Here is a 26940-nt window from a genome sequence, read left to right as displayed (position 1 = left end):
GACGTGGAGTTACTCTGCTTGCATTTCCCAAGGCCTGTAAAGCCACCACATCCATGAATACAGGATCAGAGTTTTTGATTTTTTTGTTGTTGTTCTATACATACCTTCACATTTTGTATAATAAGTCTACAAAAGGTTTACCATTTTAAAGCTGTTCAAGTAGACAAAAGCCATATCCTAGTCATTCATCATAAAACAAGCTTAATTATGCTAGGACATATTGACACCGCATCAGATTTTTAATCTTCAACATAATTTTATAACCATTGCTAACAGATGGGCTGATTACACTGAATTTGAGTTTTAAGTAATAGTTAAAAATTATAAAATATGATTAAACTGAAAATACCCATGCATACATAATTTTCAGAAGCTACTGAAAGAAGGAAAAACAGAGCGCAATAAAACCTCTTTTCTGTTTCCTGAGGGAAATACATTGCATTTAGGTGGACAGTTATCAAAGTTCCTTAAATGACTCTGTAAGTAGTATATGCTATTGGCAGCTCCTCTTCTGTGCAATTACAACAGATAGGCAGAACCTTATTCTTTCCATAGGTCTGCTGCTCTATTCCAGCATAAAAGGCATAAATTTTTCTATTTCTGAAGCTCTTTTATTGAAACAAGTGCCTTCCCCCCTTTATTTTTTTTTTTATCATTGAAAATGAAAGCAAGGAGTAATTTAAATTACCATGTTCCTGCTCTTTAATAACAATAACAAATGGGAAATTCTTATAAAATAGAGGGACAGCTTTGTGGAACTAATGGAAGTTGCATGTGAATTTTGAACAGAAGGTGTCTTTTTTTCAGTTATCATTTTAAGGTTACTAAAGGAAAGATAAGCCAGACTTCCCTCTCCCTGCCATTGTTTATGATGTGCTGGACATCTGTTTCATATCACAAGGATGATAATGGGTCAGAGGTGATCAGTATCCTGAATTCTGGACTAGGGAAAATATAAAAATGAAACACTTTCTATTCAGCTCTCAATTCTATATATTGCAAAAAGAAAAGGGCAGAGTAGTCCTCTACCCACTTATATCCTGGAACAGTCCTCTGGCCAGTGAGATCAGCATTGAAAATGCTCACAAGGCTCACACCTGCTGGACTTAACCAGGGCTCCTGTTAACTGTATTAGCATTTCTAAATGAAAGGAGATATTGGGTGTGGACCATGCAAGAGCCTTGGGAGAGGAAAAAGCTTACTGAGATTTAATATTTTGTTGTAACTCCATGGACGTATGATGATCCTGTAGTGAGAATAATTAATCAGTGTTCAAAATGGCTTAATACAACCAATTTTTCTTACATAGAAGAGGAGGAGGACTAAGCCCAGGTGTGTATGTTGAAGTTTCTCTGAATTTCAGTAGGAACTTTAGCTATAACTTTTTTTCAGGATCTTTTCACCCTCAATTATGAAAGTTAGTTACAAGTGCAGTAGATGTCCCTCTTTGCAAGCAATGTTATTTTTAAACATACTGTGAGAGACCCTTCCCTTCCAAGAAGTACAATGCTGCCCTACTGCTACAAAAATGCAGGCCAAAGGAGGATCTTATAAAAGGCAAAATCAGGCTATTACTTTATGCTGATGTTCAGACCCAAACTGGGGCAAAACAAAGCTGTGTGTCTGGAGAGGGCACATGTTAGTGCAGCCAACACACTCACCTGCAGTGTGGCTTTAGCGCACCACATCTGACCTGACTTTTAACTCAGACCACTGCTGTGTCTCTGTAGCATAGTATTCATATGTAAAATAATAGAGAAAGGTTTAATTTAAATAATATTCAGTGTCCTGAATAGCCTTTTGTGCTGGTTTTGGCTGGGATAGAGTTAATTTTCTTCATAGTAGCTGGTATGGAGGTATGTTTTGGATTTATGCTGGAAACACTGTTGATAACACAGGGATGTTTTCGTTACTGCTGAGCAGTGCTTGCACAGAGCCAAGGGCTTTGCTGCTCCTCACCCCACCCCACCAGGGAGGAGGCTGGGGGGGCACAAGGAGTTGGGAGGGGACACAGCCGGGACAGCTGACCCCGACTGACCCGAGGGATATTCCAGACCATAGGACGTCATGCTCAGCATATACAGCTGGGGAAGAAGAAGGAAGGGGGAACGTTGGGAGTGATGGTGTTTGTCTTCCCAAGTCACCATTAGGCGTGCTGGAGCCCTGCTGTCCTGGAGATGGCTGAACACCTGCCTGCCCATGGGAAGTGGGGAATGGATTCCTTGTTTTGCTTTGCTTGTGTGCGTGGCTTTTGCTTTCCCTATTAAACTGTCTCTATCTCAGCCCACGAGTTTTCTCACTTTTACCCTTCTGATTCTCTCCCCCACCCCATCGGGGCAGGGGAGTGAGTGAGCAGCTGTGTGGGGCTTAGTTGCTGGCTGGGATTAAACCACCACACCTTTATACAGACAGCATCTAATAAGACATAATTCTTTTTTTTTTGTGGTGGTTTTCAGTCTTTACTTTTTCTATATTGTACTTAAAATCAGCACCTTCTTCTTTCTACCTAACTTGTTTTGGACTGTTTTGGTGTATACTTGGTAAGTCAGTCTAGACTAGCACTCTTCAAGCCTTCATCTCATTAATATTATCAGAACTGTCAGTCACATCTGCAAATGTCCATACCAAATAATTAGACCCAACCATGTTGTCCATTTGGCAGTGGTTGAGGAATACAATGCAAAATGCTTTATTTCTGTTCGCATTAACTTGACAGAGAAGGAAGATAATTTCCAAACTGTTTAAACTAGCTTATCATGCACCAGGAGCTGCTACGCATTTACATAAAGCCCTGTTGCTTTTTCAGAAACTTCCAACCACTACAGATTGTATTAAATATATCTTTAACAACCTCCTAAACACATCAGTTTATGTTTTGTTATAATATCTGCTCTATCTTTTAAGAGTCAAAGGTTTTACTTTCAGGAAGCAATACTACAGTCAGACATCTGTTCTGTAATCTGTGTGGTAGGACTCAAATTTCTATTAATCTCTCTTGGAGAGGTTTTTATTTTTTTTTAATTTATTTTTTAAAAAAGCTTTTTAGAAGAACAATCCTCCTGAGATGAATAAAACTCCTCCCAGGTACAGAAGCTTACAAGAAGCTACAATGCAAGTTCAATAAGTCACTTTTATAATGAAAAGAACCTCCATGTTCTGCACTATTAAGTAGCCTAAACAGGCTTTTAGTTACTGCATTATCTGAAGTAACAATAGCAGAGTTAGGCAAAAAGATTATCTAGTTCGACTTGATAAGATTACTGAAATGAAAGAGAAGCTGCTCTGAACAAGATTTCAGGGATTTTTGTGGCACTGTTAGACACAAAAATAATCTTTCATTCCCATTATTATTGTAAAGTTAAAATTTGAATAACTTTAAAAGTAAGCAGCCTGTTCAGCAGTGTTGCCATTAAGGGCAAACTTACCACTCCCAAAGTCCAGTAAGTAGCTGCAGAAATACAGGTTATTGAGGGAAGTGAAAATGTGAATACCACAGCCATTAATGAAAGTTTCCTGAGAACTTTAGGAAAAAAATGTAGAAAAAGTTACAGAGCTAGGCCTGTCCTGGAAAGACCCAAAAGATAATCCATAACACAGCGAAATATTTGAAATATCCAACTTTCCAGGCAACCAGGAATAATTACTAGCCTAAATGAAATAAATTCCCCAAATGAGTATTTTCTTTAGAAGTCTGTCCTCTCTTCTTTTTTCTCATACCATTTACAGCTAGTCTAAGTTCAATGGATAATTAACAGTGTCATGACTAATAAAAAGATCATGGGATCACTGGAAATTATGGGTTAATTTTAAGAACATACTATTGAAAAGGAAGAGAACAGGAAATCTGAACCTGCCTTTTCTTGTATTACCCACAAAGACAACAGAAGAGATTTTACACTGGAATCTGAAAAACTTTAAAGTTTTAATACAGGTGGAAGGTTAAGACAGGTATATACATTTTGTGCAACATATACACAAGCCTTCTTAACAACTGCTAGCTCTACCATACTGACACAACTCCTAGTGCATTCAACACATTCAGTACTAGAGATCACAGTTTTTTCCCATTCTACTAAAATAATAAATTAGAAATGACAAAGTTATGATTTTCATAAGACCATACTGAATAAGATTTTCAAAAGTTAAGAGGGTCAAGGTCTCACTCAATGTGAATTGAGTTCTGAAATTCCTGATTCTTTGAAATCCTACCTCGTATGTTGCAATACAAGTTCTGCTCACATAGACATTTTAACATGTAATAAATTTGCTGTATCTTTCAATTGCCATTCAACAGTATATTGAGAGTTACTCTTCAGATGCATGACAATACTCAAATGCCACAGAAATTATTAAAATTAATACATAACAAAACCAAGTTGATAAATGTATTGTTATTGTAAAGAAAAAGAACTTGGCTAGTGTGTCGTAGAGTGCAGTTTTAGGTATCGACAGTGTCAGAACATTCAAGAGGAAACGATTAATCACCAGCACACTGCTAACCTGTCTCGTTTTCCAGTTTTTGTATCTCATTTTGTCCAGCCTCTGTGAGGTAAGATAAGAGTCTTTTATAGGCTTCTCTGTTGAAAAAAAACAAAAGAATGTAACATGTTACTTAAACAATCTCAATCTCACACATCCTAGGAGTAAAAGCAGGTAATTCCCAAACACATTGTTTACATATTGGGATATTAAAACATAGTAACTTTCCTCCCCTCCCACCCACCCCCATCTATTCAACTGTTTTGTTTGCTCTGAATTTTTAGCATGGCCAGGTTGGAAGAAGAATAAGGATTGCATTGTTTATGGCTACAAGTGTAGTAGTGAAGATGCTTAGAAGTCTACTTGTTTAGTAAAATGCTGTGAAATAGATTTTTTTTTTTTTTTTATTTTAAAACATGAAGTTTCCAAGGCTTAGATGAGATGATTGGCATTCAGACTTCATCATGTTTGCTATCCGATTTCTGCATAAGAAATCTGTCTGTGACTCATGCTACAACACAGTGATGTGAGCCACTGGCACTAGGGTGCAGACTGGCACTCACACAGATTTAGACCATCATCCTCAACAAAGGGCAATGACCGTTTCAAAATAAACCTGGAGCTCAGAAAGGGACTGTCATGTAAGTGGATTTTCCAGAAGAGTACGTATGCATTGGCAAGACTTTTCACCTGATGTTCATTCTAATCCTCTCCAACCCACACAATATAAATTTTGTTAAAGTACTGCCTCTGACATTTAGGTCTCTTCTAATTATATATATATCTTTTTATTCTAATTATATATCTTTTTCATGAAATATTAACTTGTGCAAACAAAACTGCAGTTTTCATACTAGTTCCTTGCAATAATAATACTGACATCACCAGTATAAGCATCTAATGCAACTTCTGAACTTCATTTTTATTTTTTTTATATATATATATATGTTTGCAGTTTAATGTCTACAATAATTGCACAGAATATGTTAATATAATGTTATTTAGTGGCCAGGACTGAAGAGAGAAAATCAGTTATTAGTGGTCTTACAATAAAATGTTCATGGATCACCTTAGACTGCTGGGTTATGGAATACATTCTAAATACAAATTATTAGTACAAAACATCAACAACAGATTAGGTAATATATACATTAAGTGATGAGGCTAAAAGAAATTTAGCTCTTCAGTAATCTCCAAGCATGTATTTCAGGAAGCTCACCCAACCTGCTTTTTTTTCATATTTTTTAGGTAAAGGGATGAATTGTACCTTATTAACAGCATAAAAAAATGTAAATTGGCTATGAAATATATTATCAAAAGATCAAAAACAAATAGTTTGAAAATCCTGCACATAATGGTACTTCAGTCTGACCTTGGATGAATTCCCTTATATAAAAGCAAATGCATTTGTTGGTAGAGGATAATAAAAAGTGAATAATATAACTACAAATGAGTTGTTAAATATATTTTTCAAGAAATGGAAGATGAATACCCTTTACTGTCTCAAGAGTTACATTCTTGTACAACTCCGTCTTTTGGGTGTTTTATAGCCCCGGCCCTGCCGACACGCACCTCAAAACTTCTCCAGCCTGAGGCGTGACTAGGATCCTACCCATTGAGTAGTCCCAGTGCCTGAATTAATGCAAATGCTGAGGCCAGTTCCTTGCCCGGACCGACGCGAGGGTCAAGGGCCAGCCTTCCAGTGAGCACACCTGCCAGGAGAAGCCGCTCTGGCTCAGGTGCCACACTGGGCAGAGCGCCCTGGAGTTTTGTAATAGCATTTATACAGATGCTGAAAGTTCACTGCTGCATCTGCGCGCCGAGACGCTGTGCGTCTGCGCGGAGCTGCTCACCTCGTGTGCCAGCTCCTCCTAATGCTAGATGGATTCACAAGTCAAATATTTCTGTCCTAAGTTCTTGGGGGCAAAGGGAGGAAGCGCGAGTCTGCTGTGCCTACTGGGGAGAGGCGGCCAGCCTTTTCTGGATGCCCACAACTCTCATATGTTTGTGTTATGAGAGACCTCTTGAAATTAAGCCATGGGTATTTCTTTTCCAAGCATCTCACTCAGATCATACCTGATTATATCGTAATTTTAGATATGACCCATATAGTCCGTTAAAACAGGGACTGACAGGAAAATTCTTTGGGGCAGGAATTCTTCTTTATTCTGTTTTGGAACATAGAGTGTAGTGAGCAGAGGCAACCCAGCTTCACATAAATTCTACTGGGGTCTGTAGCCCTAGTGTAAAAACATCTCTGAAAATATTTAGCAAATATAGATGGCTTAAAACCATGAAAGGCCTGAGCAAAGGGAGATTTCTAGCTGAACACGCTTAAAAATCATTCATTTTTGAGTATCTGTGCTGCTGTCCGACATTGCTTTCTTTCAAGAAAATAAACCTTACTGCTCATTGTCAAAAAACAGTATTAAATAAAAATCAAACCTCTGTGCAGCATTCCTTCCAAGACCTTGTTTGTGCTCCGAATCCTTCAGAGACTGTGTGATTGTGGGAATCAGGCTGGTAACTAACGTCTGATCCAAGACCGCCACTGTTTCTAGTATGCTGAAAACCCGGTGATCATACACAGCAGTATAGTCCTGGATAAACTGCCTGAGGGGGACACAGAGGCATTTAATGCAAGGTCAAAACTAGATGCAGAGAACATGCCAAGAACAACTGAAGAGTCTAATCAGAACAAGCAATCTGGCTGCATGGCAATTTTCATATTGTTACACTGAAATACTCTACATGGAATACCTTCTCCAAACGAAGCCATGCTTTTGAAGGCTAATGCTAAAAATCCCACAGGTTTATTTTCGAGCAAATTGTCAGATTCTGCTGCTGTTTCACCAGGGCTGACTTGTTCCAGAGCACTTTGTAATGTGCCTGAATGCAAAACTAAAATATGTATGTATTATTTAATAAAAAATAATAATTAAAAAAAAAATAAAGACCAGCAAAACAAGAGATATTGATTCAATTCTGCAGAAATAATGTTAGCATTTCTTATAAAGCTCCACTGGACCTTAAGCAGGGCAGACCACTGGATGGAAGCGTACCCATTTGTCTTCCTGAGGGTTTGAGGCCTTTTAAGATCACAGATTACATTCGAATCAGAAGTAACACCCTAGGGATGAAACAGCCCATGAACATGATATATCACGTACAGGGAGACTGGCATGCCCACAAACATCCATTCTTATTTCAGTGAGTCCCTCTGGAGCCTTCACCTAGACATGACCCAACACAGCACCAGTGCCTAGGTTTGCAAAATGTCTTCAGGTCTCAGCTCATGCAGCTCTTCTACTGTATCCAGGTGAGAAATAGGATTCATTTTGCAGAGGTATGAAATAAGTATAATTTACATTATAATAAGCTATTATTTATTTGTCACAAAATCAAATCAATAAAAAAAAAAAAAGCTAAGCTTCTTGTATGAGGATTTGCTCTTCATTATATATGCTTCAAATCAGGCATGTACATCTTTCACAGCACCTAACACTGACCATCCCCATTCATGAGCAGTTTTTCCCATTGCAGCAGCAACATACCTCTCTATTATACACCTTTCAAAACAGTACCTAATCCAGCAGAAAGCAGGTACGTTTCTCTCTTCTACTTTTCTTGCTCTGGCTTTTTGGCCAAGCTATGTTTAAAACCAGTGCCAAAAGCACCATTATTTAAATACCATAAACAAGTGATAATGCAGTATGTTAAGGATAATCAGTTATTTTAAAAAAACATGTTTGCTGTCAATTGGCTTGCAGTAGCTTCACTGCCAATTGGCATATTTTCTGGTTACCTAAATACACAAGTCAGCTGGGTGGCACGTTCTCCTCCTGACCCTGCTTGGCAGCCTTCTACCATGTACTGTACGATGTCTGTAGATATTTTTTTAACTGTAAAAGAAAAATCACAAGATTCACACAGAGCTCTTGAACTGACCATCTGGAGAATGTCCTTCATGAAGACTACAATTTTTAAATGAGAAAAAAATGGTTTTATCTTACTTTGATGCAAGGGAAATGACTGTGAGAGCAGTTAGTTAGATTGGCTATAAAGAACAGAATGAATCACAGATTTATGCAAAAGTCTTATTTTCACTACCGTTATCCTTTAAACATACAGATTTTTAAGGACGCTATGGTCTCTTTAAGTCAAATCAAAGAGACACACACTTAGTGGAAATAGAGATTTTATTTAAATTTAAGTTCTGTTTGTATTCTTTAATCATTCCTATTTGAATTAAAAAAAAAGCAGTCATGGCATTATACCCTGCCCAAAGCTATATAGATCTACTCCTTACTTTCAGTGGTGGGTATTGTTCTGAATTCCACCCTACCTCTTTTTTTAAGGGGCGGAAAAAACCCAAACCCACAAAACCCACTATTTTCTTCCCCTTAATTGTTTCCAAATTAATATTCAAGTTGCAAGATACAGCTCTTCCTGTATAAAGGTGGAACTGGGCTGCCAGGACTTTTCTGCACAGGTGTGGTGGAGCCCTGCCTAGGCAGGCAGTGAGCTGGTGGCCACAGCAGCACGGACATTCAGCTCATTCTACTCCACAGCACACTGCAAAGCAAGTCCTTTCAGCTTCAGGCAGATACGACTATGATGGCAAACGGGGGAAGAAAGGTGTGTGACGATTCAGCTAATTTCCTAAGCATGTCTTGTCCTTGAAACTTTTATAGAGCAGAATCAAAAAGTACTTTATTAGACAAAATTTCCAGGAGAAGTCATAGGTGAATCCCCATTTTGCCTAATGCCTTGACTGGCAGCAAGAAGTGGAAATTTTGAGCTTATGCACACATGCACATTCATTATACAACTGTGGGGTGAACAGAGTGCTTCATTTTTTAAGAAGCTAAAAATAAAGAAGTTCTCACTACCAAACAAAGCATGCTAAAAGAAGACAGAAGACTCAAAGATGCCTACAGAGAGCAACATGCTGCTTTTAATCCATTTATAATGCCTCTATGGGGAGAACATACGCTAGTCTTATTTGGTCTCAAACCTTTAGGTGCAAGAAAACTTCCACAGTTTCCAAGTTTGGGAGAAATGAGATGGCAAGGATGGGGAGAAAGGAAGTGCTCTTCAGATTCCTGAGAAGTTGATCATTAGTTCATTAGAGAGCAAAACGAGGCAGGACTTCTCTGCCTCTTGGAGACAGAAACCCCAGACGAGTTAATGAAAAAAGAAAGCTTGTCCAGTTTATCTGGCCAAAGTATCTCATTCACCTCATCTAAGAGTCTTAAATACTGGGATGAAAGATGCTCAGCAGTACAAAAATCTTACAGAGATGTATTTAAAGCAACAAGCAGCTCACCTTGTAGCTCATTAACCAACACCATGCATTTCAACACGGCCGGGAGAACTAAGTCTATATCACACAGTTCAGCGCTCTGGGTTCTCTGAAGTACTTCAAGAATGAAAGCAAGAACTGAGGCCAAGCGAGGAGGTGGAGCATTACCTTTGAACTGCATGTAGTTTTCACTGGGAAGACAAAGCAAACCAGAAGAGAGTCTATACTTTGGTTTTTTCCATTCAATGCAAACACCATACACCTTAAAATAACTTTGTGATATTTCAGCAGGAGGCCTATTACATAGATTTCTATCTTTATCTAGCCTCAACTAATGGCTTCTATTTGTCTTAGTCTTAGAAAAGACTCCAAATTTATCAGAGGACAGTGATGCCTTCTGACTCTTCTGTTGAGGGAAGTGAGAAATAGCAGCTATCATGATTATAGTTAAAAACCAAAGTGTGACTATAAAAGTTAAAATATGAAGGCAGCTTTGTAAAATAACTGAAAAAAAATGGAGGAATCAAGACTCTAAGACCCTAAACCAACATCCAAAATACAACTGTTGTTCAATTACTTTATTTAGCTTTATGTGCTTTTGTCAACTCACGATCCAACTTGTTATAACAGCTCTGCTTTTATACTGGTACTGTTATTTTATTTTTGTCAACAGTATGTTGTAGCGGGGCAGCCAATGTCTGCTTTTGCTCCATCGCAATTAACACAATCATGTCCAGTATAAAATTTGTTACAAACATAAAAGGTGACCTGTCGATCTGCAGCAAGAGCAAATTTTGACATCATGCACACTGAATGTTCCAATTTGAACGGCTTGATAGGTTATTTTTCCAGAAAAGGATACAAAAATCTGAACTACTGTTCATTTGACATTACAAATGACTTTACTGGAACCTGAAGACAGTAAGTTTCAATGGGAGTATTCAGGACAGAAAAGTGCCAGTAAAAAGAACACAGCATTTAATCATCAGTTAGCAAGAGCACTCTCAAAAGCTGCAAAATAACTTTTTAGATATTTAATATTAGGTACCATTAGCTACCCAAAAGAGGCATCCATGTTTACTGAGCAACGCATCAACTAAGAACTACCATCCTTGTTAAAAACTTACTAAGGCGTGCTTCTACAACTTTCAAATCAAATCTGACTTTCAGAGATCTGAGTATTTCATTGCACAGCTTCAGGGCACTGGTATAACTTGGCAAATGAAAGTTGTAACACTTCTATATTCCTTCTATCGTGTGGTCTTACTCACTTCAATATTAGCAACTCTGAAATCTTCTATCCCATTAATTTACAATGAAAATTTCACACTGATTTTTTCTAGAGGTGCTCTTCCACTAAACCAGTTCTTTGACCTGGGTAATACACCCCTGATCATGTGGTTCAATTTCCTCTGTGCAGCAGCAGCAAGATATTCACTTGCTTTCATATGTCAAAATGGCTAGCGATCTCTGTATGTATTTATGTAAAGACTGACTGACTGCTTCCTGACCATACAACAGTTTGTAAATCAGACTGCTGCTCAGTTCTAAGATATTCTTCCCAGATCACTAAGGAACTTTTTCATGTCTTACAAGTCACCAAGTGCCACTACACTTTCAGAACTTACTTTCCACTATCAATCTGAAAATTCACACATGCATGCACACATTCACAAGTAAATTTAAAATGATTGAGTATTCGTAAGTTAAAAACATGTCAGAAATCAGACTATGAAATCTTAATTCACTCGTTCAATATGTGATAATACAGGCTTTACTTACAGGATTGCCTGTAATATTTACTTAAAATCAACACTAAAATTCTCTCAATCAACATGTATACATACTCTTTTAACACAGAAAAATACAATTACCTTAGACATAAGCAATCACGTTATATTTGAGGGGGTTTAATTCCTCTCCCAACCTAGACAAAAAGTACAGATTGTTCCCTATTCTGCAGTACATAAAACAAAGCTTTGGCTTTTCAGCAGCAGAGACCCAGCATTTATAGCTGCTGTTAACATCGTGCAAGTAGTCACAGCACAGTGAACAAGTACTCCCTCCTTGCCTCTACATCTCCCTCTTCCCACACCCCAAATTTTCCTTTTCCCCTAGGTAGCTGGCACACTTATTTATACCCTGACACTTACAGAGCAACAAGGCCTCCCATGCGCAGGTAACTGTGGCAACTATAAGCACTACGAGTCTGCGACCCTAATACAGCCTGAGACACAAACATACGATGATGCATATCGGAGTGCAATTTTCCTAGAAAAATACTTGCTTTTCATGTGGCCCCATGTGATATTTTTTTCTTATAGTCTAGGACCTCCATCCTCAGTGACTCTCTTATTAGCCTCCAGATCTTCCCAAGTTTACTCTTCTGCTCTATACACGCTGTCTTTCCTTTGCTCCCTGCCCAGCAACTTACCGGCTCTTCCCACAGCCAAACTATCAGTTACTGAGAAGAAAACAGTGGCATTCCCTTTCTCATTAGCTATTTTTGAAATCTGAGTGAGTGATGGTTTTTTACTTCACTGGTCCTTACTTTATGACATGCAGAGTGGTCTTCCTTAGACGGAGCATCTGGGGGGCTGTAATGGAAGTACATAAAGCAGTCAGCATAGGATGCTGTCCGGCTCCAAGTGCAGGCGGAGAAGAAGGGAGAAATCGTCCAAAATACTGTTGAATGATGCTCCCAAGCAGTTGATTTAAGTAGGCGCCCTGTGTTTGGGACTGACAACATATAAAGGACAGACCCTGTAGAAGAAAATTTTTAAAAGTGAGAAATTGAATAAATTTTTAACAATACTTTCAAATAAATCTTTAACATCCATAGGCTAAATACTCACTACATGCTGTGTAAACTGCTGCATACAGAGTAACTACTGCATGACAAATAAGCATCAGTAATTTCCTGCAGATATGATGGTCTACAAATGAAGACAGAGCCAGGGCAAGGCTTGCAAAGGAGAGAAAAATCTTTTACTAGACTAATTAATATATTGGAAGATAAGCTTTGGGACATGCAAGCTCCCCTTCAATTTTGAAATAAAACCTTGGCATTTCAGACCTGAGAAGTGTTTCTGTGCCCAAGAGCTCCCAATTTCTTTTTCAACTCAGTATGTGGCCTAACAAAGTACAGTCGGGTAAGATTTAGGAAGGGAGAGAGAGAATACCTCATCTGTTTGTAAAGCACCGTGTGAAATTTTTGTACGAACAACACAGCAGAAAAATGAGGACTTAGAATCGTGGTCTGACAAGACAAATCTTGCTCATAGTGTGAACAAAGTAGGGTAAAAATTAGGCACCATTTATGGCGTATTTAGAGAGTTTCCTTAAATCTGTTTAAGATAAGGCTAAAACTGCTGTGATTTATCCAATATAAGCTATATTAATCCAGAGAAAAATCTATAATGAAAGTACTTGCCCAGAAAGTGCCTATATGGACACTACCCATAGTTACACAACATATATACGGTATGTCTCTGAAAAAAGAGTATTCTTCTTACTGGTATAGGTTGCTGTGAGAAGAAGTTAGGAGTTTCCTTCCCTTTTCTTTGATTACTGAAAGCAAGAAGAACAAATCACTAAGAAAAAAAAAAAAAAGTCCAGTGATCTCCTATCACAAGAGTCGCAGTCAGTGGCACAAACAGAAGCCTCTTGAGAATTCAGTTTTCACAATAGTTTTGTCCAACAAGAATAACGGCATAAAAGAAGTTCAAGCAGAGTTCCCTGGACAGCTACTTCAACAGTACTTCAAACTTCGACTAGCATTGCCATTCAGACTCCAGTTTTGGAAGGAAGAGTATCTGCCTGAATACTGATGGTTGCTGAGGTAAGCTAATGCCCCTAATATATGAATATATAGTTCAAGACAAGCTGCTTTTGTTCCCCAGCTACTGACAATGAGTATTTCTGTTGCTTTTCGCATAGAAGTCCCTCCCCCACAAGATTTTCATTTACACCTGCCTGTGTGAACATGACAGAACAATTCATTCAGAAAAAAGCAAGCTGAGACATAGCTGAGGGTCTTCTGGGCACTTTCTTGAAATGGGGAGTTCCCACTTTTGGTTCCACAGGAAATAAATACAGGAAACGTGAGATTTCAAGAAATGAGGTGCTTCAGGACCTGCCTGAAGACTTGCTGTAGGTGGCCCTCTTGAACACAGACATGTTTGGTTAGAGTTTAACTTCACATACTTCTAGAGCCCCTTGGTAATTTGGTAAGTCCCAATGATAAAAACCACACTTCCTGAACTGGGGCTTTGATAAACAGTTCAGATTCTCTCCTCCTTTTGAGTACATACGGCAAAGTTTTGTAGGAAAAAGCAGCTGCTGCTATATCAAAATTCTTAAAAACACTGCTTGGCAAGTAGCAGACTCAGAAAGACTGTTACAGATGACAGATTATTTAGTATGTAAGCCTGAGTGTTTGGTGTTTTCAGTAAGATGTTGCAGCAGGCATAAAGAAGAGTTGTCTGTGCTTTCTGTACTAAAGCTCTTACAAAAAGATAGAAAATATTGCATAATCCCAAAATCAGAGCTGGCACTCTTAAGGCTCTAGACTGTTTTAACGCTACAAAAAAAAAAACAAAAACAAAAAACTGTGAGAAAGTGTATTAATCTATCTGATAAAAGGGACACAAAGAACATCACAACCTTACAGAGGACACCTGTAGGAATACATGAAGACATAACATCTGTGAAGAACTAACAATGATAATTACTAAAATGAGACAGTTCTTCGAATTAAGGATCCAAAAATGCTACACAGTATCAAGAAAAGAAGGAAGAAATCAGTTATTATTAAATAATAAGAGTTACTGTTTTTAAGAAATTATCCTAAAGATACTTAAAAGGTGCAATAAAAAGCAAAAAATATTAGAATTTAGATATCTGAAGGAACACTGACTAATTTTTGCAGATGATCTAACAGTTTCATTTGAAGATGGCTCAGCAAGTCTAGCCTGATCCTTAATGAAAGCATTTTTATTTTTTGAGTCGAAGTAAACTGAGTCTAATTTTTTGGGGTATGGGATGGGAAGAGATGTAGTCTGAAAAAGAAGGAAAGGATTAAAGAAGAAAACAACACCCTGTCAAGAGCATTACCGAAAGGTACTCTTCTTAACTAGAGAGGAAAATAAGGACATAAGTTCACCAGTGATTTTTTTTTTTTTCTTATAGTTATCTGATGAGGACAGAGAGCGCTCTTGAAACCCTATAAGGAGACCTGTTAACTGAAGAAGTGTTTAAAAACATGGAAAATGCCTTTTTTCTGTAATCTAATGTTTTCTTTAGAAAGGATTCCAGGTTTCCTTTTGGTGGGTCAGGCAGAGATGCTGCCTCTCAAAAAAAGTGTAATTTTTAAAACCACATAGTAATACCAAAATTCTCTCTTCAGTAAGGAGGATCCTCATAATTTTTCCTAATGAAAGTTACAAGATTAGCACCAATGGCTTCCAAGATACAAATTCTTTTTTTGAATGAGACAACAGTGAGAAAAATCACCTTCCATTTTGTTGAGAGCCAGAAAAACACCCCCAAACAAAAAATCCTTCTCTTCTACATAGTAGAAAAATCCATGAATCAGCCCTCACACATGAAGGGCATATCTACAGCATCAAAGCTCTTCAGGGAAGATTCGTCACACCTTTGACCCTGACACTTCTACTGTTCCCTTAAAGTTTCCAGAGAAGAATTTGGATTTCTCTTTTGGACATGAAGGCCCATTGACTTTAGCTCAACACTGTGTTCTTTATTTTGGACTCTTTTTTCTCACATAAGCGCAGAGAGCAACAGACCTGCACAAGGTCTGACAATGCCAAGTCCCAGTTGACACAAGGGATAAATTACCAACACTGCACAGTAGCTGCAAATCTGTCAGTACAATGGCAAAATATCCTAGGCAGCACTGGCCAAGGATGTGATTACAAGGAAATCACATAGAACTTTCTTCTTTTAAATCCTACCAGTAATTAACAGAGATGAAGGAAGCTACTGTTCATATGAGAGAGAAAAGAAACACATGCTACTGGACTGCAGTTCTGGACCAGAGATCTGAAATCAATCACATCAGACCCCTAGGACAATCCCTACAAAGCAGATGGACATTAAAGGGTTGATAGAGCCACTCTCTTTTTCTTAACTATGTTCTTTATCCATCTTCTGAGGTTAAAAAAAACCAAGTGAAAAAACAAAGACATTTTAAGGGGAGCAGAGGGGCATGACAACATCTGCTCCTCATTTTAGCAGAAAGGCAATTGATTCCTGTGCGTGTTCACTGCAGGAACCTTTTGTGGCCAGAGCTGCCTCTTTCTTCTGATTTATCCATATATCTGTAAATCACCTGTGGAGAGCGAAGAACCGATTAGTATGGATTACTGGAACTATTCACTGCAGAAATGCCAAGCTACCTAATGATGACTTATAATATCAGTCCTGCTGTTGGAATAAATCTGCTGTTCACCAATTAATGTTGTACAATTCCTATTAAACACATACTATAATTCACAAAACGTATTAATAAGCTTGCTTAAATATCGGACCACAGATGTGGCTCACAGGAGGGCTTTTAAGGTCTGATCTCTGACAAATGCTGAGCCTGCACAGGCCCATTAAAATCACTGGAAAATGTATGTGCCAAGCACTACTTAGAATTAAGCTCTTTCACCACTCTCCTGTATTTAGATAGAAATCAACCATCTCCTGTGTTTGGACAGGATTAATGCTGATAAAGCAAGCAGGGTATCTTACCTTTCCCATCATTATGTATATTATGCTTATTCCATGCACCTACACTGTATTCTGCAAGATATATTTAAACTAGTATTTCTTCTCTAAAATAAGTTTTGTACACTGCTTCAGTTCTTTCCCATATTACTGGTAAATGCGTACCAAAATTTCTCCATTCTCCAAGAAATCCATCCAAGAGCAATCTCAACTGCTCTCAAATTTCCTGTGGTAAGCTTCAGCAATCTACTATCACACAAATCAACTCAACTTCTTTTTAAAATGACAGAATATCTAAAGATAGATTTTTATATGCCTCACTATCTCATAATTAAGAACAGTCCCATCAAATTATAAAATGGCTGTTCATTCATGTTCTTCATGCTTCACTTTCTGAAGTCCATCATTCAAACAACTCTGAGGACAATTTTGATATTATATCCCAACAAAATCTTTCTTAGGTCATCAAATATTATCCTAACAGATGATGCACAGTGAAAGAAATAATATCCAGACAGTAATCCTTTAGGCAAGAAAAAAAATACTAGTTTAAAAGTTGTTAGAGCTAAGCTATTTTGACAAGGCAGCATCAGTGACTTAACTTCTAGGTAAGTTCCATGTATAGTGGACAACGGACCAGCTGCCCAATAACTGTCAAAAGGCACAGCTGTATAGCCCAGATATATATATATACAGTAAACACAAACATAACAAGTAAATAAAGTCAGTCTGAACTGAGGAGAGAGAAATGCACCATCTAGTCTTAATTAGTACATTTGACAATTATTTGTGCTTGTGTAAAGTTAAACAAAGCCTGTAATTTTGATCTATTAAAAATAAACCTGTAGGTTTGGGGTGGTAAAGGAGGGTGAGATACAGTCATCAGTTTTGATGAATTGTGAAGGTAGTAATGAACTATGTTGTGGAGAGAGAAGGAGCTTTGTATGTTGCCCTAAAAGATGAAAAATTGGCCTCCGCCATTATAGGGTGACGCACAAAGGCGATGCTCTCTCTTAGTACAGCACAGTGACAACAACATTGTCCTTGCTTTTAAGCCTGCTGCCCAAGTTGTGTGGCCAGTTGCATTACCATTTCACAGGGTATGTGACCGTTTGGGGAATCTTTTTCTATACAATTCTGGAATTCTATAGGATTTCATAAGATTGCTGCATCAATGAATATGAGAAATTAATTACCTGCTACTAAGACTGATTTAAAATCCTTTCAAAACCCACACAAAAGGATCAAATAAACCACATTAAGATTAGTTGTTAAAAGCTCTGGAAAGAGGGAAGTTTTGCAAACCATTGCTTGCAAACTAAGACATTTTCTGAGATCTAAGGAGGTTGGGGATTTTTGTGGTTTTTTTTTTGTTTTTGTCCATGTCCCCTCCCGTCCCGTGTCCCCCCCCTTCCCGACAAAGGAGCAGCAGCCCACACTGAAGGAGATGAAGAAGGAAAATTCAGGACAAGAAAAGAAGAGAAGATTGAGAGGGAGGCTGGAACTTTTCAGAAGACCGGAAAAAAAGAATTGAAGAGACCTCTGAGTAGAAATGCTACTCAAGGGCTTTTATGCTTTGACTATGAATAAATGTATAAGAAGATATTTTGCATGGTCTCCAAATTCCTGTTTCTTTATTTTCATGTAACTGTCAAAGGATTAAGTTGTAAGCTAGAACATTAACGGGGACGGATCTATAGAACAATGTTTGTCAAACAGTAGGGTGAATTAAGACTCCTGCACTAAATACCACTGTTCCACCTCTACGAACGGGCACCAGACACAGGACTGCCACCCAAGGAAAGCCTGATCACACATTTCACCAGCAGTTTAAGTTAGTCAAGGTGGGGTTATTCCCAGAGGATTCTGTTTCTCCGTCTTTCCTCCCACCACATTTACATGCTTTCCCTCCCACATATACTGTTTTATCACTTTTCTGATATGCCCATTTGGGTTTGGGTTTTTTTTTGTTGTTGTTGTTCGTTTGTTTTGTGGGGCTAGTTACTAGCTGAGTCAGTTCACAAATTGGTATTGACAGATTAAAGCAAATTAAATGGGAATGCACATGGGGGTGAAAGGGAATGAATTTAGCCTTAAGCCAACTTGGCGTAAGCCAACTGTGAAACAATAACCTGAGAAGTCAAAGAGTGCCTAGAATCCATTCAATCTCAAAGGAGCTCAGAAGCAGTCCTAAGAGAATTTTTTTTAAAAAAAACTGATATTGACATATTTTCATTTTGAGTTGATTCTAAATTGGAATTTTTCCACTTTCCCAAATAAAGGGGAAGGAAGTATTTTGAAATGAATGAAGCATTTTGAAGCACTTAAAAATTTTGGAACTTTGTAAATACAAACAATTAATAAAATGTAGAAGTACCATATTGAAACAGGAAAAATAAGTCTTCTCCTCTGTCTTCTGTCCTCCAAAGTGTTTGTCAAATTAAAGAACTACTTGTTTTCTAGAAGCAGCATTTGTCCAAAATAAACTATTTGGTCAATAAGATCATCTAGCTTAGCCAGAAAGCACACGGACTACACAGCAGACTGCTGAAGAGTACGACAGTGTACGACAGTGAGGTCAGGAAGTCAGAGACTGACAGAGAAAACAGGAAACAAGGGTCCACAACACTTGAACTTCAAAACCAACTTGAGTGGCTTCATCTTAAAGCTACATCTGTATGTGCAGACTACAGAGAAACAGTGGTCTCTAACTAAAATACTGAATTAGCAACCAGTCACACCGTGGTCGTATCAGTGTCCAGATGGTCCTACATGTATATAGCTTCTGAAAATACCTACAGATCAGCAAAGCAAGTCATATTCTGCACATCATTATATAATCATATTCACTTCCATATGACATGCCATCGATCACAATGCAACTTTTGAAAGGAATAAATCCGAGGGATGTTTACAATGTCACCACTGCATTGTTTCACAATACAATCCTGTAAAGTAATCAATTAAGACTGCAATCAAAATGAAGACTTAAAAGGGAAGAGAAAATAAGTAAGCAAAAAAGACCCAAGGATTTACAAGGATGAACATGTAAACTTATTTAAAAAAAATACATTCTTTTCTCTTCCTCACTGGCAGGTATTAGTCTCTTTCTACAGCATCAAGAAGCCTTACAGAGTTTCAAGAGTGACAGGTAAGCTGAGGGAAGAATAGGAGGAATAATGGGCAAGAAAGCTTTAGTCATGTAAGCGTAAGCAGCAGGAACTTGATTCAGCAAAACATATTCTCAAACTATTAAAACAGTGCCATGATACGCAGAGGATTGTCTTTTGTTCCTAAAAGCAATGAAGAGAGAGTAGCTCATCTTTAATTATCTACAGTTAGCCAAGTCACGGATGATTTAAAACATTTGTTTGCTCTGCCATCTCAACAAGTGTCTTGCTACATATCATGATTATTTGATCCACTGTTTCAGAAATTTCTCACATCAGAGACCAGTGTAAACAGCAGGTTGGCTAAAAGCTTTCTATACACAGCTATTAGACTAGCAGCTCTGGAGCGTACCACAGCATAGCTGCATGCAATGAGAGGAAAGCCAATGGGGTGGCATTTTTCCTTCCACTTCTACAAGAAGAAAAAAACTCCTTTTGCTGCTTCTTTTAAATTCAGTCAACGCTTGTTTTGATTAGGGAAAAAGAAAACATCCTCTGCAATATGAATCTTTTCCTGAATATAGGTTTTTCTGCTGATAATAGAGTTTAGCTATTTACCTGAAGATAAAGAGGTAGGCTTTCCTGAATGGCAGACAGCAAAGCCACAGGCAGCTCTTTGTCCTGCTGGAGCACAGAGTGTGGCAGCAGTAAGCAATCCACAATGCGGAACAACAGTTGCTGCGCTTTGGAAGTAGCCAGTATTGGTGCCCAGAACTTTACCAGACATCCTGTTGAAAAAAAAAAATAATCAAGAATTCACAAAACAATTTACACTCAGGAAAAAAAAATAAAATTAAGAAAGCCTAAAGAGGCAATTACGTTAAATTAGATAATCCAAGAGTAGCAACAGCAACTGAAATGTCTCACTCCCATGTACTCATTCCATGTTATCCCCTTAGAAAAAGCCCAGTGAAGATGACTCAAAGTCCATTTACAGTTCAGCAAAATGGAAGTACTAAATTGACTCAATACATTACAACTACAAGTTCTTAGGCAAGTGGAGCTGCTTTAGTAAAAGTACAGTAATGCTAAAGAAAGGACAGTCTCTCACATCCATGCAGAAAAATTAACTAAACTTAACACATAACACTATTGCAATCAGCACACATGCACTTAAACATTTACCTTACTGTGTGCATTCATCACAATTTGCAGAGACACTGCCTCTGCCTTTCCTTCACATTTATCTAACACCACTGTGGCCACATCAGTAACTACTCACATAGCAATTCAATGTTAGGAAAATATCTTTCAAGTTGTATTTAATGCATCTAATTCAGCAGATTAAAAAGAATGAGGGGCAGCCAACTCCATTAAACCAGCATGGTCTCTCCAGATCTTTGTGGGCTCAGTTGACAAAATGAGAGCCTCAGAGAACACCCTTCTTTTGTTTTCAACACATTAACATATCACTTGCACAGCTTTGAGCCAGTTTATAACCTTCCTTTTGAGTTGCAAAAAAAATGTAAAAAGGTGTTGATGTGTAAACACCTAACTTTGAGAAACATCTTTATTGCAGGTGAGGTGTACTTTTTCTTGAGAAAATAACTCTATACTCATGAGTGTTAATACTCAAAATACAGATTAAATAAAACAAGATTTCTACATAGTAGTTCCCACAAATATTCGTAACTTTATATTTAATTAGAAGCAAGAAAAAGTTTGCTGGGTTGAAAATACAGGAATATCCCAAGAAAAAAAAATATGTTTAAGACTTTGAAAATAATGAAAGATCAAAAGTAGGCTGTTACAAGATATTACTAATCCATAAAAGTCATTCATTACCATCTCTAAAAACAACGCAAAACAACATTAATCTTGTGGAGTGAAAGAAAACACAATGATCAATCATAGAGAAAGAGAACGATCACTTAGCAATACTTCTAATAATGTTGTCTAAGCTTCCTGTTTTGAAAGAAACATGCTCATTCCAGCTGAAAGTACTCCTTCTATTATCACTGCTGTGATGTATGGGACAGTAGAAGACACAATCTGACCACAGACAGGAGGTGTTTAGACTTGTTAAGTTTCTTTCTTCATCATTACAATTTAACAAGCCCACAGAATGTGAGGAAGTGATTGAAATACACTTAAAATATTTCTTTTCTTTTAAACTTTTTAAATGTTTTCTTAACTAAAAAGAAAGGACAATTTCTCGCACACAACAGCATGACTGAAGATTAATCATTTCCTACTGCAAAGAACAGAAAGGAAAATACCAATCTAAAATTACTTTACAAGGCTCTAGCCCAACCTCTGGATATCTAAAAACATTTGATTTGACATATGTCTTCTGTAACAAAATATGCAGATCTTGCAATAGAAAAGTAAAGTATTTTACAAAATTCATATTCTATTACATTTGATGCACCTTCTGCATCACGGTCACGCTTTTCACTGTAGTCCTTATAATCATGATGTACACTGCGTGTACATGCAAATCATCACCTCTGTCTTTAAGATACACAAGGTTTACCCTGTTTTTAAAGGTGAGTGAGTCAGACTGGCACATTCATTCATAATAAACAGCACTCATATTTGTCCATCTTATCAGTGGTTCCACACTTTAATGAACAAATACCAGAATTTGGGCTTTAATAAAGTTCTAAAAGGAAGCAGATTACATTCCTAAACCAACCTCTTCACTGTCCTAACTCCATTAAATACAATGTACCATGTCATAACACTGCTTCTCTAGCTTGTCACTGTTTCTGGTTTTCTTTAGGTAAAACAGGTGGTTTTCAGTGGTAAAAGACATGAAAACATCTTACTTATGAAAACACTGATTTGCAGGGGGAATTTAAAAAAAAAAAAAAACAAACACAAGGAGGTTAGGCATCGGGATAAAAACCAAAGAAAAACAGTGCAAGAAAATTAAGTATCTCACTAACATCTTGGTAGCTTTGCTTTTTTAAACCATTACGATAGACAGCATATAGAAAAAAAAACCCAAAACAAAACCCTAACAGTATTACAAGTCACTTTTTACTGAGTCCTTAAAACTATTTTCTAAAAGAAAAGAGGTTGTAAAATAATTACCTATGATCCAATATGTAAGCTGCAGACCTTCTGGAGGTCCTTTTACCTTCAGATAAGGTTTTACATACTTTAATACATCACCTAAATACTCCAGAGTCTTTGCTACCATGGCAGATTTGTCAGGGAGTGTCTGCAGGCCACTGTAAGTTCTACCAACAGCCTGAGAAAACAGAAACATTGAAATAAATAAATATAAATAAACTTACTAAGTCTCTCACAAGGTTTGTATGAGTAATTTCTTTTCATACACCAAACAAAATCTGGTACATAATTCCTTTTCCCTAAAATTGTCCTATGAAGCTAACACAGATGTACAGTACCTTAATGAATTGGACAAGAGCATTTTTAGGGTCTTGCTTGAAAACTGACTCTTCAACATGAGCCTTTGAAAGAATGTTTTCTACTTCTGAGAGTTTAAAAATCAGTCTTGTCATTTCAGTCAGCTGCTCCATATAGGCTTTCCCTGTTTGTTACAAGAGAGCACAGCAGTAAATACAGTATACAGTTACACTTTTCGATTTACTTTAGTCCCAAAATCATAAAATGAAACATGATTTTAAAATATCTAAAGTACAAGGATTCTGCAACCAACTGCATCTCTCTAGACAAAGAATGTGTGTCTAAACTAGTTATGCTTCTAATACAGATATATGAGAATGAAGAGTATTAAGTATGTATAACCAAGTCTTATTTTACTGGTAGTTTTCTTCAAAATCTACAAAATGTGTATGAAAAATAGTTGCTAGAAGATGTGTTCTACAAATAATTAGAACTGCAGTGTTTTATAGAAGTGATAAAGTATGGCTCTAAATATCCATAAAATATCCAGTACAGAAAAGGGAAGAATGACTTGCAACTGGATTTTTTCCTTTTTTTTTTTTTTTTCTTTTAGGGCATGCACAGCATGATTTCTGACTATTTACTTCAGATTTTCACTTTTTTCAGAGCAGTTTCTCCATGGGGGAAAAATAGCTTGTCTCCTTGGGAGCAAGTTTTTGTTCTTTGCTTCCAAGGAAACAAGCTCTTTTATCTTTGTTTGTGATAAATTTGTCATATGCAGAGCAGGCAACCTATCAATAAATAGCACAAGCAGCATAAAGAAACACATTTTGTAATTAGGTAAAAGTAAAGGAATACAAACAAAAATACATTTTGTAATTAGCTGAAAATGTTTGCCAGTTTTGCAATATAGAATCGTTACTGCAAACATTAGGGAAATGTGAACACTTACCAACTGTTCGCTCAGCATCTGTCTTGGCCAGCGTACCACTTGGTTGATCTATGAACATTTGCAAAATGCATCGAAACCAAGAACGTACTGTCAAAGCTTCATAGGATGTATATCCCATACTAGAAAAAGCTTCACATAGTGCACTGCATAGGTAGAAGAAGAAGGTAAAGAGATCTAATAAAAGTATGCAAAAAGGTGGCAGAGTGTCTCATTTAGCTGTAGACATACAGAAACAGTGCACAGAAACAATCAGAAAGAAAGTAACAGAAAGGCCAACTGGCATTCCTGCAGAGTCCAGCACTCTGCAGACTTTGCTCACAATATCCTGATGCCCAAATACAGAGAACGTGAAAAATTTGGTAATGCCACGCATGGTAATATAAAAGCATATATACACACACACACACACACACACATATATATATATATATGTTTTTGCTACATAAAACAAAACAGAGGGGGAAAAATTCACACAATGGGAAATACCTTATTCTAACAATGGATAATTTGACAGTATTATCTAAATTGATGATGCACAATGCTGGGAATAGTTTATCTGAATCAACCTGGAACTTCATATTGACACTGCTTAAGCTACTCCAGCCTTTCATATAAAGCTAGCTCAGGTGCCCCACACTATTCTGAAGTCTGCTTAGTTCTAACTACATAAAAGATGGAGAAGAAAAGGTCTGCTTTAGCAAATAAAGATATGTCATGTTAGTAACAGATCAAAAAAGGAAGCATAGAAAGGCACTTTGGAGATGAGAAAGGAAACCGCTATACTTGATGTACACTTACAGACATATGCATTTATGTATGTATACACACACAAGTATATACATTCCCACACACAGCAAACTTGCTGTATATACTTTCAATCAAACACTTGCTACTGTTCTGCCAGCCAGGTGTCAGGCCAGAGTCAATGGCACCATCAACACTCAATGCACAATCCCTGTACGCTACTGTTCAGTATTCCCAAAGTTTTATTTGCCTTACCATCACGAGTAGCTGCTGTAGGCAGTTTTTCCCAAGCGTATCAGCCCCGCACCATTAATTCTGCAGATACTCCTTGCTAACGGACAGTGGGTGTGTCCTACACCCTGTTTCCAATTCCTATCGGATGAGCTCCATGTGTGCTTCAGGTCAGTGAAATTTCTTGAAAATAGTTACACCTTTTTATTTGAGAGATTTCCTCCCTGGTCAGTCCTAGGTGCTTCAACTTTAATGAAAAATGCTTGTACTCTTTTCTTGATATATGTACATATAAATCTGCTTATTTTCTACTGAATTTTTACTCATGCGTGAAACAGAAAGTCAACACAGGTCCAGATGGAAACCAAACTGGATTCTGTTTCTCACTAAACAACATTCGTAAAGTCTTCTTTCTGTTTCATTTAGTTAAAAACCAATGACAACTGTATATTTTGTCTGAACATCCCTGCTGAAGTACTATTGACCAAATAAGGAGACGAAATACAAGCAAATAAAATATAAAAAATGAAAATTAAATTCCAGTACCAGAAGAGAAAAAAGCAGGATGCCTATGGACTTAATGCTTTTTGCAGTAACATATTAACAATTCCAGCCTTATGTAATCTTGATGTACACAGCTGGTCTACTTGGCCCCAACAGCTCACGAAAACACTTTTTGCTGTAGTCTCACTCTTGTTTCTCTTGCTTGCTGATAGGTAGGCCACTTAGGCGTCTTCCTAGAACTGGAGAGGAATATGCTCCTAATCCTTAAGAAAGGAAAGAACAATAACTACCTGCTAGAAGCACGGCAAGTGGTCCTTTTAAACCAGTGAGCTTATACACATCCTCAAATTAGTTTAAAGAGGTTATAATAGTATCACGCACTACACAACACGGATCTGGAGAGGAACTTTTAGGCACTACTGCAAAAGAAATGCCAAAGCTTGTGTGCATGTTCCCAAGGGCACAGCTTGTCCATCAGAACCTTTATTACTGATATTGAAGTAGCTGATATGCAGAACAAGCTTCAATCTTAAAAGAGACCAGGCAGAGCTTGCAGGGTACAGAAAAGCATCAGCAACAAAATAATCTTTTTACTTTTTAACTGAGAATGTTTCGTGTGAAAATTACCAGAGCGCAGTAACCATGAAGTCTTAAGATCCCAGCACTTAGATACTTTGACAACTTTTGCTCTACAACTGCCTAAGGTAAATAAGTACATGAATCATGCTACAAAAAGTTTGCTGTCTTATTAGCATATAATAAAATGACAGTGTTTAGAGTACGATACCTCTGTATAATTCCACCAAAAAAGTCTTGTCTTAGGTATTCACTGTCCTTTCACAAGGAAATCTGAGCACCTTACAGTTCTGCTGATGAGGTAGGGACATACCTTCACTTAGTCTCAGATACTTCAGTTTTTACCTTGTTGGCCTTGAGGCAACTGATGGGGGAAAACAGACAATTCTCCTTGTGGCTGGGCAATTGCAACCCCAACACCTTAGGGGCAAAAATATTTGCCTCTGTGTGAGTGCTTTCTGTCCTATGCTTCCAGCAGGGGGGACATTCAGAAAAGCAGAGAAAGAGAGAGTGAGAACATATGACAGAGAACCAGAAAGAGTGAGAACATACACACACGTAAGCAAAAGACAAATATCCATCATCACTCAACTATGGAGTCATGCTTTCTCCTGCTAGTTCTCTCAGTATGGATCCACGAACCTGACATTTTCAGTTAGTCCACGGCACAACCTGCCAGAGGAGGGCAAGGTCCTCTCATTCCTTTCTAAGGCAGTATTTGGAAATAAAGGTTTGAATTCCCTCAGAGTGCAAGACCCACTTAACTTGGGTTTTCCAAATACCTGCACAAGTGCTCTAACTTCTCAACTAATGTACACCAGCTAACTATCATCGATACTAACTGCATTTTTAGATTAAATTATGGCAGCAGGGCTGTATAGGGAACTCAGTACTAGCCATGTGTGCATGCTCTGCACTTGCTAATG

At 37.6% G+C, this 26940-nt stretch overlaps 1 protein-coding gene across 2 annotated transcripts in view; it reads right to left on the bottom strand.

The window, feature by feature from the left end:
• Positions 1-3903: 3903 nt before the first annotated feature.
• Positions 3904-26940, bottom strand: part of MMS22L (MMS22 like, DNA repair protein) — a 97711-nt gene continuing 74674 nt past the window's right edge. For both annotated transcript variants that reach the window (XM_030036235.2, XM_030036234.2), the window contains exons 17-25: positions 23960-24102; positions 23049-23191; positions 22729-22888; positions 20248-20417; positions 12336-12547; positions 9809-9975; positions 8285-8381; positions 6925-7092; positions 3904-4577 (exon numbers count right to left, since the gene is read on the bottom strand). In XM_030036235.2, coding sequence (XP_029892095.1) covers positions 4496-4577; positions 6925-7092; positions 8285-8381; positions 9809-9975; positions 12336-12547; positions 20248-20417; positions 22729-22888; positions 23049-23191; positions 23960-24102 — 1342 coding nt within the window. In that variant the 3' untranslated portion in view covers positions 3904-4495. The remainder of the gene's footprint in view (positions 4578-6924; positions 7093-8284; positions 8382-9808; positions 9976-12335; positions 12548-20247; positions 20418-22728; positions 22889-23048; positions 23192-23959; positions 24103-26940) is intronic.

The sequence above is a fragment of the Aquila chrysaetos genome, chromosome 2 (assembly GCF_900496995.4).
Source record: "Aquila chrysaetos chrysaetos chromosome 2, bAquChr1.4, whole genome shotgun sequence".
Classification (NCBI taxonomy): Eukaryota; Metazoa; Chordata; class Aves; order Accipitriformes; family Accipitridae; genus Aquila; species Aquila chrysaetos.
The sequence above is the reverse complement of the archived record's forward strand: the minus strand, read 5'-3'. Positions and strand labels throughout refer to the sequence as shown.